The sequence below is a fragment of the Capra hircus genome, chromosome 6, assembly GCF_001704415.2.
Source record: "Capra hircus breed San Clemente chromosome 6, ASM170441v1, whole genome shotgun sequence".
Taxonomy (NCBI): Eukaryota; Metazoa; Chordata; class Mammalia; order Artiodactyla; family Bovidae; genus Capra; species Capra hircus.
The window spans coordinates 56,390,283-56,403,677 of NC_030813.1; the positions used below are offsets into that span (position 1 = coordinate 56,390,283).

General features: G+C 39.5%; 1 protein-coding gene across 1 annotated transcript in view; it reads left to right on the top strand.

Annotated features, from left to right (window-relative positions):
* DTHD1 (death domain containing 1) overlaps positions 1 to 3,296 on the top strand; it is an 86,754-nt gene extending 83,458 nt beyond the window's left edge. Inside the window, exon 9 of the mRNA XM_018049361.1 lies at positions 838 to 3,296. Coding sequence (XP_017904850.1) covers positions 838 to 1,199 — 362 coding nt within the window. The 3' untranslated portion in view covers positions 1,200 to 3,296. The remainder of the gene's footprint in view (positions 1 to 837) is intronic.

Below are 13,395 nucleotides of genomic sequence, written 5' to 3' on the forward strand. Positions count from 1 at the left end.
CCAGGGAAACTGGCGCAGACTTTTGCATGAGTGGGAGAAAGTGGCTGTGATGCAGGTTAGAACTTACATGCGGAAGGAGAGAGATGGTGGGGTCTGAGGGGTTTTCTAAGAGTGAGGGCTACACGATAAAATAAGTAACAACAACAATAGAAAATTGGAATCATACATTTAAGAGGTAGCAGGAGTCACAGGGTAAGGGAAAGGGTAAGCTGAACATATGGGATATATTTAGAGATGTTTATGGTTCTAAATAGTCCAGAAGCCAAGGGAAGGACATGCAATGGACCTTCTGTAGAACTCATCTTTGGAGAGTGGATCTTGGTGAGTTTATGTATGTGTGTGTGTGTGTATGTCTGTAGTTGGGGGACTGGGGTGTGAGGATTGCCTAACCGCTGCTATAGTTTATGTATTAGGTTAGCACTAGTTAAGAGAAGTATTTTTTGAACCTAAAAATGTCTTTTAACATAGTACTATTCAAATGTGGTTGGGGACCTGAGCATCAGCGTCATGCGGGTGCTTGTTAAAAATGCTAAGTTTTGCCCATATCCTAGTCTTATTTAGACTATCCAGGGTGGGGACATGAGTACGATGTTAACAAGCCCTCCTTGATCTCAGGGAAGTTAACATTGGAGAAGCATTTCTAACCCTCTGCAATAGGTGGTTCCCTCAGAAGGAGATCCCAAAGGCTCTCAGCTGTTCTGGGTGGGCCGACATCATTCTGCTGCCGAGAGGCCAAACCAGAGATTGAGTAGGTTTCCTGTGAACAGGTGGAGGGTTGGATGAGCACACCCCCCAGGAAAGGGTTCTAACTCTGAGTGTCCCCTGTGTTTCTGGCAGAAGCCCTGTGGGACAACTTGCTCTACTGGCTGGCGGATGAGCTCTCAGAGGAGAATGCCCTGTGTCTCTCCTCCTCGCTCCCTCTTCGCCGCAGCACCATTCAGCTCATCAAACTGAAGAACCCTGATGATCTCACAGAACAGACCCATGAACTTCTTTGTTTTTGGAAAAGATCACTCCCAAATTCCACCGACAAACTTCGCCTCCTAGCTCGCCATCTCCGCAAGATCGGCAGGAATGATCTTGCAGAAGAGCTCAAATTCAAGTGGGAAAATAAAGTGTTCACTGAACCACAGCAGTGGTCTGAGGTGGCCGAATTAAGCCCCACTGCTCTTGCTTTAGCCCTAGAAAAAAGGTCGTAGATAGTTTGAAGATGGTTTCTGTTAACATTTTACTAGAAGTTTCCCAGTAATGTTGTTTGAAGTGAACTGTTTGCTAGATGCAATATTGAGACAAGCAGAGTGCTGACAAGCACTAATCAGACCATAAAAAGCATCTGCGGGTTTGAGTCCTTGCTCAGGGTTCAGTAACGTATGTTCTGCAAGCAAGATTGTCTTAAGCCAAACTAAATAGCATTTGTAATAGAATATGTCCTGTGTATATTTTAATAGCTGAGGTAGCATGTTAAGTATAAAGGAAAGGTAATACATATATATATATATATATGATATACAGAATTCCTTTTTATTATAATCTACATAAAAGTAAACTAGTCACTCAGAATTCCAAGTAGCTAATTCACATTCTAGTTATACTGTGGAGCCCACAGGTAACAATGCAAAATAAATTAGGCTGCAGAGGCCTGATGTTGATGATAGAAAATCACTTTTAAAAAACAGCCAAGGTTGAAATAAATTAAAAATAGACTAACACTTCAGCCATTGACTGCCACAAGTTTTTAGTAAGATACAGCCTAGAATCTGGAAAGCCTCATATTTTATTATTAGTGAAGTGAGGCAGCAGAGAGATGATGGAATAGTGGTGTCTTTTGCGCAGACTTAGGAAAACAACCTGCTACTAAACCAGTTTGACAGAAACCTTATTACATAAGCCCTATAGGATCACTATTTTTTAAAAAGCAGCCTTAAAAAGGAAAAAATTAAAAGAAAAAATAGTAATAATTACCTAAGCCACTCCATCATTGATAATCCCTGTTAATATTTGTGTTTACACTTTGAGGCTTTGGTAACCCTAAAGCACTTTAGCTCCCGAAACAGCGTGACATGGTGGTTCATTAGATTCTTAACGCCAATCCACTAATGGAAGACCATAGGGCCTTGGATTGCAAATACCAATAACTATTAGTTTTGATTATGGGAACAGCTGAAAATTAATGAAATTATATGAAGAATTAAACTTTTATGTGGTTCTCATATGTAAAGACAGGATCTCATTCTATAAATTAACCAGAGACTTAAGATATCTGTATGTTAAGAAAGAGAGAAGTCCAATTTTCAAACACATTTCTGTCAAGAAACCTTATAACAGTCAAGATGTTTTATTATTTTTACCTGTTTCCAGAAAAGTACAATATTTCCCATGTGCTCTGGGAATGAAGGAAACAGACTGAAATGTTCATTGTTTTTTTGACTACAAAATAACAGAAGACTCAAGAAAATTAGATTTGCCTCTTATTCCACCACTAGAGACTACTATTATGAAAATATTTTCTCCACTTTTCTATTTTCCTTGAAGGAAATGTTTTTACTTCTATGTTACAGATGCATCAACATATAAGTGCACCTATGTGCATGCATATGCACACATGCACACTAATACACACAGATGTTCACACATAGTCTTACTCACCCGCCTCCCTCTCACTCATACACATCTCACACACCCTCTCTCTGTCCTCACAGCCCAACAAGGGTACTCACTCATATAAATGCACACGTCCCCTCGCACACACCTGTCACAAACATGTCTGCCCCTTACACGAACAGAAACGCTCATCCACCTGTACAACATTCTCACATGCATTCACACTCACACACAAACAGCCTCCCACACTAACACACTTTTTCACATACAACTCCCCACCATAGACAACCTTACGCACATACCACCTCAGATCCACTTGTGCACTCTCACACACGGGCTTTCACAAATGCATCCACACCTCCCTCCCACAACTCACGCATACACACGCTCATTAACATTCATACCCCAGAGATACATCCACAAGTACACCATCTCACATTACCTGTATACGTTCACATCCACACTCACACATACCCACCTGCACTGTCTCTCACACACACACATAAATTCCTTTACATTCATAACCTCACAGGCACACATCCCTTCACACACTCGGACACACATTTTCCCCTAGAATTAAAAACCTTGTATATTATTGCAACAAATAGGTACATAAAGAACAAAATGGGTCTTCTCTGAAGCCCCTCCTCCCCCTTCAGCAATCAGAGGGCATGTATGCCACGCCTACACCCTCCCCGTGCAGCCTGTACTCCTCCTGGTGGGCTGACCTGTAAGGACCACAGCCATGACACTTTGGCTTCAGGTTAGCAGGGAGCCCCAGTGGGAGGCTGGGAGGATGGAGGAGAATGAGTTAAATGTTCCCTTCCTTCCTCCCTTGAATTCACTGCAGCCAGGCTGCATCTTCACCCAAGGGCCAGTGACCCTCTCCTCTATGAACAGCTCTCTCCTGGCACTGGGAGCCTCTCCTGCTCATGTCTCATCAGGTCTGGGGTAGTAATAACGCTATTGCATCGCTGTCTCTTGTGGTCCCCCACACCCTGCCCAGGCTTTTAAGACAAAGCCTCCTCTAATTACCCTAATTTGAGTGTGTCATATATTTCCTATTGAGATCCTGACTGATGTTTCTCACAGCAACTTTTTTTTTTTTTGCAGAATGGGGATTATATATTATATATAGTTTTAAATGTTACTGTCTCTTATTAAATTATGAGCATTTTCCAATATCTTTAAATGTTTTAATAACTATCTCACTTCACAATCACCAGTCAGTTCAGTCACTCAGTCGTGTCTGACTCTTTGCGACCCTGTGAATCGCAGCACACCAGGCCTCCCTGTCCATCACCAGCTCCCGGAGTTCACTCAGACTCACATCCATCGAGTCAGTGATACCATCCAGCCATCTCATCCTCTGTCGTCCCCTTCTCCTCTTGCCCCCAATCCCTCCCAACATCACAGTCTTTTCCAATGAGTCAACTCTTCGCATGAGGTGGCCAAAGTACTGGAGTTTCAGCTTTAGCATTATTCCTTCCAAAGAACACCCAGGGTTGATCTCCTTTAGAATGGACTGGTTGGATGTCCTTGCAGTCCAAGGGACTCCCAAGAGTCTTCTCCAACACCGCAGTTCAAAAGCATCAATTATTCGGCGCTCAGCCTTCTTCACAGTCCAACTCTCACATCCATACATGACCACTGGGAAAACCATAGCCTTGACTAGACGGACCTTAGTCGGCAAAGTAATGTCTCTGCTTTTGAATATGCTGTCTAGGTTGGTCATAACTTCTCTTCCAAGGACTAAGCGTCTTTTAATTTCATGGCTGCAGTCACCATATGCAGTGATTTTGGAGCCTCAAAAAATAAAGTCTGATACTGTTTCCACTGTTTCCCCATCTATTTCCCACTTAATTTTAGTATTATCCATTTTAAAAAAATTTAAAAAGTGGAATAATACATTATATATTCTTTAATGTCTGGCTTTTGAATTCAAATTTACTTTGTTGAAATTCATTCATCTTGTTTGTGCGGCAATTGCTTGCTCCTTCTCATCAATAAATACTATTTCATTATATGCAGATACTATAAGTTACATATCCATTTCACTGTAACTAGGGATTTCAGTAGATTCCAGTTTGCACCTCTCATGAACAGGGGTTTTATTAACTTTCTGTAGATATCTATTGGTATTGGTGAACATGTATATTAATTTCTTCTAAGCCTGTACTTAAGATGACTATAATTGTTTACCCTGCTTCATTCATCCTTTCTTCCCTTGTTGGGTGTTCAGATGATTTCCTTCTTTTCAAAAAATGGTGCATGATCATTTTCTACATGTGTATATAAATTATTTCATTTGGATACATTTTTGGAAATGAGGTTACTTACTAGGAAAACTTTTAAGGCTCTTGATACATATTGCTAAGTTGCCATTTATATTCTAATTATCAGGTTATGAAGATTCATAAGAAAACAGCATATTTAAGTATATTTATATAAATTTATAATTTACATAAATTAATAAAATTAACTGCTTTAATTAATAAATTTATTAATCAGTTAATTAACCACTTTTATATTAATTCATATTGATTTATATAAATTAATCACTTTGAGGTGAATAACATGAAATTCTACATCATAGGTAAGCCTTTGGATTGTCTTTAATTGGTCTATTGGATAAAACAGATATCGGCTTAAATCTTTTACAATATTTCTTCTATGAATGAATAGATCATATCCTATTGTCATTGCCAGTTTAAAAAAAAGTATATGAAGGGAAGTAATATAGCAGGCATGGGCAGATTCTAGGATGTCAGAGACCTTAGGAAATATAGCTAATTTTCAATGAAAAAAATGTTAAATCCATTTATTCAGTATATATGTACTACTGAATACAAACCCTGGGTCAGACAATCTGTTTAATGCCAGGAGCAAAGAAATAAAGTAAGAGACAGTCCCCTGGTTATGCTTTATGGGTTAAAAAAAAAAGAAGAACCAAGGAATGAGATCAATATATTGTTCATTGCCTGTAATGAACCAGGGTCTTTTGGCTTAGTCTTTTGCAAGTATTTACTTCTTTAATTCTTCCAGTGTCCTAAAAGGAAGGTACACAGCCCAGTTCTACAAGAGAGGAAAGGAGACTATGAAGACTGAGTGCCTTAATTAATGTCGCAATTGAGCGACATAGGATCCAAAGGCAGGTTGTTGGCTTGGCTCCTACCACATCATGTTGCTACTAACCTAAGGAGAATAAAGGAGGGAAATCGATATATCTATTTTTTCCTAAACTTTCTCTATTCCTACTTCTCATTTTGAAAAACAGTATCTCTAATTCATATCAGTGGTACAAACAGATACCACTTTTGAGGATGGGAATGGGAAAAGGCCCAGGAGGTGGGATGGGTTATGATTATTGCTATGTGTCTCAGCTCAGTTAGTTAAATGTCCCCTTAGACTTAAGAGACTGACAGATTAGGATAATATTGCATATTGACCTAACACAAACAGGTGATGCCCAAATACTGGGCTATTTGCAGTAGATATCAGTAATCACCAATAGTTAGAGCCATATTACCATACCTAGCTATTCAGACACGTAGAGAGCCCTTGAAAATAGTGGCTGCAAAACAAGGCCATTTAGCAATGAGGCCTTGGGCATCATTGCTGTGTACAGAATGAGGACTTCATCTAAGGGACATAGGCTTCCTGAATTTAAAAAGCAGTAGTTCAGAAGAAAGGGAAGTGTCAAGTGAGGTCGAAAGAGTAGCTGACGCAGGACTTGGGTTTCCCCTGTAGCTTAGTCAAGCTAGCGTCTTGTCCCTAACCTCATCAGATGCCCCTGGACTATGTCAAAGGGTTTTTTTCTGACTTCACATCCTTAAACCTCCACTCGCCATTCTCATGCCCTCAACTAGCACTTTCAATTTTATCCACTCTGCATTTATTACCTAATATACTAAATAATTTATACTTCAATTATAGTTATTATTTTTGTAAACCTCCACCTTCGTGCATGTTATCCAAGGGTCAGGGAGCTTGTTTTTTTTGTTCACTGATGTAATTTTATTACTCAGTACTCTGTCTGGCACTTACTGAATGTGTCTCTGTTTTGGTATCCTTATTTTACAGATGAGAAAACTGCAGTTCAGGATTACAGTGATACCCAGTCTGGTAGAGCCTGGATCAGAGCCTAGATGATTCTGTTTTCAAAGTCCTTTTTCCTCTGCTTCCAACATTTTGCCCTTGACTCCCTTGCCCCCTTCCCCTCCATAGCCCTCTCTCTTCCATAACCTAGGGTAAACTTTTTCTAGTCCCCTGAACCACCAAGACTCAGTTAATTGTCCTTGGCAGCCCTAGTTACCTATGCCCTGCTGTATTTGCCTATTTATCTGTTTTTTCCTACGAGTCTGAAAGTTTCTTGAGGGAAGAGACAGTTCTGTTCACCACAGAATTTCCAGCACCCTGCACAGGCCCCCGCATGTAGTAGGGACTCAGTAAGCCTCTGCTGAATTAACGCATGAATCATATCTATACGCTATCATGCTTGGGCCCTCTTCCTGTGCCATCTTCCTTCTGGAAGCAACAGAGTTGGGGCCAATATTCTGTCCGAAAAGGTAAAATTTAGATCAGACTCTGCTCTGCCATTCATCAAGCTGGAATAACTGACACAGATGAAACCAGTTGCAAAGTTAACAGGATTCAGTATTTCTTCACTAAATATACTGCAGCTGCAAAGTGTCCACTTTGAGTGACTGCTGCTTTCTTACATACTGAGAAACTTTGTTATCTAAAATCACAGACTATCGGAAAGTTTGCTGTCTGAAATCGTATCAGTAAGAAGGAAATATCCCTCTCTTGTCTGGAGGATTAAGTCACTTTGACACAGAAAAATGGTCTTGATTGACAACCTGAGTGCAGAGCCTCTGATAAAGGGTTTCTGGATACAACACTGCCCCTCTGTCTCAACGTTACTGTGTCCAAGGAAACAGGACTGTAGGTGCACTTTGCAGTGCAGACCTGACGTTGATCTCTTTATACAAGCTGTTTTGCTTTGAGTCTATCAAAACACTCAACTCCACCCTATACCCATGACCTAAAATAACCCTGTCTTGGCCGTTCCTCAGTGAGACACCACTGTTCCTTCAGTGTGCAATCTCCCTCATTGCAATGAGACAATCAACCCAACTTTGGTGAACTTTAAGTGGGTACCTGGTGGTCCTAGGCTGTTCAGGCTACCGCACATCCATGCTTCTGTGCTCTATTCCAGTAGTTCTCAAATTAGTTGCATGTTAGAATCAGCAGGAGGTGCCTGGACCCATTCTGAGAAATCCTGATTGAAGTAATCTTGAGTGAATCCTAGGAATCAGAATTTTAAAGTCCCTCAGTTGATTCTATAGCCAAAGCTAAGAATTACTCTTGTAGCCAAATGGACCTAAAAAAATCTGGAATGGGTATTAAAATTGAGTTTCACAGGACCCCTAAGTCAGAAATTTTGGCTACAGACCTGAAGAATCTATATTCTCAAGTGATATTTACATGCAGAGAAGCTGAAGGTCACTGCCCTTTCTACATAATTCCTGCTCAAAGTACTCTCTCAATTATTATTTTCATTTTTCATGGTAAGCACAGACCCTCGAGTAACATAGGAGGAAAAGAGAAGAAAACAGAGCAGGCTGCGTGCTATGCTAGATATAAAAGATTTTTTATTTTAGTTTATAGTCTTTTGAGACAATTCATCTGTTCACAAGACTAGGCAGGGTGGCATCAGGAACTGAGGCAGGGAATTGGGACAATTGGGAAAGAGGAACATTTGACCCGGAGGAACTAAATATTAGGTTTCACTCATCTGTGTTACCAGAAACAGTCATGCCAAAATCACAGAGATAAACTGACTCCCCTGAAAGCTGAGTATTGTACACCTTTAAATTTGGTTCTGTTGATAGCCTACACACCCAGTCATACACTGTGAATTAGTATTTTTGATCTTTTCTCTCATTTTAAAGAGCAGATTTATATTTCATTTTAGTAGGTGTCCTAAAAAGTTTAAATGAACTATATTATATTCTTTGTAGACATCTTTTTGGCCATTTTTATACATGCCGAAGACCTCAAAAATTTTAAATGACCCAGGACTTAATTCATTTGAAAAGCCATATCTGTGCCAGACAAGTTGAAACTTGAAAAACAGTCACTGCAAATGCCTATATATCACCACAAGAGGGCCTCTGTATCTCAGATAAAACTAAGGAAACATTCAAGACTTTACATACAAAATTCTTTATATTGTCAAATAATTGTTTTGCATGATACTTTAAAAATATTTGCTATAAGCCATTTTGGAGTGTAACCTCATTCATGATCAGCATATTGTTAGTGTAACAGTACATCATTTTGTGGCTAAATTATGCTCTAATATTCTGAAATGTCTAATTCTCATTTGATATAAAGAAACAAAATATATGAAAACTCTTGTGTTATAGAGACCTTTCTGTTACATTGTATTTTCTGTTTCTTCAGTCAATGCAATAGACATGAGAGTGCAATCTATTACTGATCATAGGAAATGATGTAATTTCTCTGAAATTATCTGGAAATAAAATTTTAAAGTATAAACTATTAGAAGTATTACAGAGTCTATGTATTTTTGACTCACTTCACTTTCCAATAAATGTGATTAAATTATTTGATTTCTAAATAATTACCTTCTTGCTTTTGAAATATTTTGAATAAAGTGTTGCTATGGTTTGCCAGCAAATGAAAATGGGTTACATATATTCAGAGTATAATTCTGAATTAAGATTATTTAAAAATATTATTTTCAGAATGTTTTGGTTGCAATTTTAAAATAATGTACTTCTGAGATTATATTATAAAAAATGATGAATAATACCCCTTCCACAAAGCATCATAAAACACAGCATGATAGCCATAGAACAGCCGTTGAAGATAAAGAAAAAACAGGCATGACAGCTGAAAATAGTTGAACTACAAAGATGACCACTGAAATGTAACTGATTGTACTAACATACTTGCCACTTCTCTCTGTGGAAAGGCAGGGAATTCCTGCCCCATTGTTCTCACTCTGGTCATATAATTTAGAGTGCCCAGTGACATATGAGTACCCTACTTAAGCAGAAGCTACATGAGCCCTCCAGTGTTTCCATTATGTTCCTCTGAGATCAGTAATGTCTCAAATAAAAAAGTTTGATCAGTCTGGATTCTGGAGCATGGAAGAGAAATTCATAGCCTATTTGTAACAAAGAGCACAAAAACTATGTGAGAAAAATATGTTTCATTGTAAATCCCTATTATCCTGATTGAGGTAATTAATTTATCAAGTATAAACAAAAAAATACTGTGATTATCAGTCCTATCAGATTTTAAGAAAAGGAATAGAGCCTTGGCTTTACAAGCGAGGTAAAAAGAAAAAAATGATAAGAAGGGCAGCAAAAATGCAACGATTAGAATCATTGGTGTTAATAGCAGACTGCTATAGCAAATGGGGGGAAGAGGAAATCACTTATAGATATGGCAAGCCCAAATACTATGCCACTGAAGAAAGATTAATAATAAATACCCATTTATTGAATGCTGACTGTGTGTTAGTTAACCAATCTAATCACATGGACCACAGCCTTGTCTAACTCAATGAAACTATTGAGCCAAACCATGTAGGGCCACCCAAGCTGGACGGGTCATGGTGGAGACTTCTGACAAAATGTGGTCCACTGGAGAAGGGAATGGCAAACCACTTCAGTATTCCTGCCTTGAGAACCCCATGAAGAGTATGAAAAGGCAAAAATATAGGACATTGAAAGATGAACTCCCTAGGTTGATAGGTGCCCAATATGCTATTGGAGATCAGTGGAGAAATAACTCAAGAATGAAGCCAAAGCAAAAACAACACCCAGTTGTGGATGTGACTGATGATGAAAGCAAGGTCCTATGCTGTAAAAAGCAACTTTGTATAGGAACCTGGAATGTTAGGTCCATGAATCAAGGCAAATTGGAAGTGGTCAGACAGGAGATGGCAAGAGTAAACATAGACATTTTAGGTATCAGCAAACTAAAATGGACTGGAATGGGTGAATTCAACTCAGATGACCATTATATCTACTACTGTGGGCAAGAATCCCTTAGAAGAAATGGAGTAGCCATCATAGTCAACAAGAGTCTGAAATGCAGTAACTGGATGCAGTCTCAAAAACAGCAGAATGAACTCTGTTCATTTCCAAGAGAAACCATTCAATACCATGGTATTCCAAGTCTATGCCCCAACCACTAATGCTGAAGAAGCTGAAGTAGAATGGTTCTCTGAAGACCTACAAGACCTTTTAGAACTAACACCCAAAAAAGATGTTTTTTTTTTCATTATAGGGGACTGGAATGCAAAAGTAGGAAGTCAAGAAACACCTGGAGTAAAAGGCAAATTTAGCCTTGGAGTACAGAATGAAGCAGGGCAAAGGCTAATAGAGTTCTGCCAAGAGAATGCACTGGTCATAGCAAATGCCCTCTTCCAACAACACAAGAGAAGACTCTACACATGGACATCACCAGATGGTCAACACCGAAATCAGATTGATTATATTCTTTGCAGCCAAAGATGGAGAAGCTCTATATAGACAGGAAAAGCAAAACTGGGAGCTGACTGTGGCTCAGATCATGAACTCCTTATTGCAATATTCAGATTTAAATTAAAGAAAGTAGGGAAAACCACTAGACCATTCAGGTATGACCTAAATTAAATCCCTATGATTATACAGTGGAAGTAAGAAATAGATTTAAGGGACTAGATCTGATAGATAGAGTGCCTGATGAACTATGGACAGAGGTTCGTGACATTGTGCAGGAGACAGGGATCAAGACTATCACCATGGAAAAGAAATGCAAAAAACCAAAATGGCTATCTGGGGAGGCCTTACAAATAGCTGTGAAAAGAGAAGCGAAAAGCAAAGGAGAAAAGGACAGATATAAGCATCTGAATGCAGAGTTCCAAAGAATAGCAAGGAGAGATAAGAAAGCCTTTCTCAGTGATCAGTGCAAACAAATAGAGAAAAACATTAGAATGGGAAAGACTAGAGATCTCTTCAACAAAATTAGAGATACCAAGGGAACATTTCATGCAAAGATGGGCTCAATAAAGGACAGAAATGATATGGACCTAACAGAAGCAGAAGATATTAAGAAGAGGTGGCAAGAAAACACAGAAGAACTATACAAAAAAGAGCTTCATGACCCAGATAATCATGATGGTGTGATCACTTACCCAGAGCCAGACATCCTAGAATGTGAAGTCAAGTGGGCCTTAGAAAGCATCACTATGAACAAAGCTAGTGGAGGTGATGGAATTCCAGTTGAGCTATTTCAAATCCTAAAAGATGATGCTGTGAAAGTGCTGTACTCAATATGCCAGCAAATTTGGAAAACTCAGCAGTGCCCCCAGGACTGGAAAAGGTCAGTTTTCATTCCAATCCTAAAGAAAGGCAATGCCAAAGAATGCTCAAACTACCGCACAATTGCACTCATCTCACACGCTAGTGAAGTAATGCTCAAAATTCTCCAAGCCAGGCTTCAACAATACGTGAACCGTGAACTTCCAGATGTTCAAGCTGGTTTTAGAAAAGGCAGAGGAACCAGAGATAAATTGCCAACATCTGCTGGATCATCAAAAAAGCAAGACAGTTCCAGAAAAACATCTATTTCTGCTTTACTGACTATGTCAAAGCCTTTGACTGTGTGGATCACAATAAACTGTGGAAAATTCTGAAAGAGATGGGAATACCAGATCATCTGACCTACCTCTTGAGAAATCTATATGCAGGTCAGGAAATAACAGTTAGAACTGGACAGGAAACAACAGACTGTTTCCAAATAGGAAAAGGAGTACATCAAGGCTGTATATTGTCACCCTGCTTATTTAACTTATATGCAGAGTACATCATGAGAAATGCTGGGCTGGAAGAAGCACAAGCTGGAATTAAGATTGCTGGGAGAAATATCAATAACCTCAGATACGCAGATGACACCACCCTTATGGCAGAAAGTGAAGAGGAGCTAAAAAACCTCTTGATGAAAGTCAAAGAGGAGAGTAAAAAGTTGGCTTAAAGCTCAACATTCAGAAAACGAAGATCATGGCATCTGGTCCCATCACTTCATGGGAAATAGATGGGGAAACAGTGGAAACAGACTTTACTTTTTTAGACTCCAAAATCACTGCAGATGATGATTGCAGCCATGAAATTAAAAGATACTTGCCTCTTGGAAGGAAAGTTAAGACCAATCTAGGTAGCATATTGAAAAGCAGAGACATTACTTTTCCAACAAAGGTCCATCTAGTCAAGGCTATGGTTTTTCCAGTGGTCATGTATGGATGTGAGAGTTAGACTCTGAAGAAAGCTGAGCACCAAAGAATTGATGCTTTTGAGCTATGGTGTTGGAGAAGACTCTTGAGAGTCCCTTGGACTGCAAGGAGATCCAACCAGTCCATTCTGAAGGAGATTATTCCTGAATGTTTTTTGGAAGGTCTGATGTTAAAGCTGAAACTCCAATTTTGGCCACCTCATGTGAAGAACTGACTCATTGGAAAAGACTCTGATGCTGGGAGGGATTGGGGGCAAGAGGAGAAGGGGACGACAGAGAATGAGATGGCTGGATGGCATCTCCGACTCGATGGACGTGAGTCTGAGTGAACTTCGGGAGTTGATGATGGACAGGGAGGCCTGGCGTGCTGCAATTCATGGGGTCGCAAAGAGTCGGACATGACTGAGCAACTGAACTGTACTGAAGTGGTGGCTTAGAGGAAAACAATCTGCCTACAGGAGAGGCAGGTTTGAAATCCTG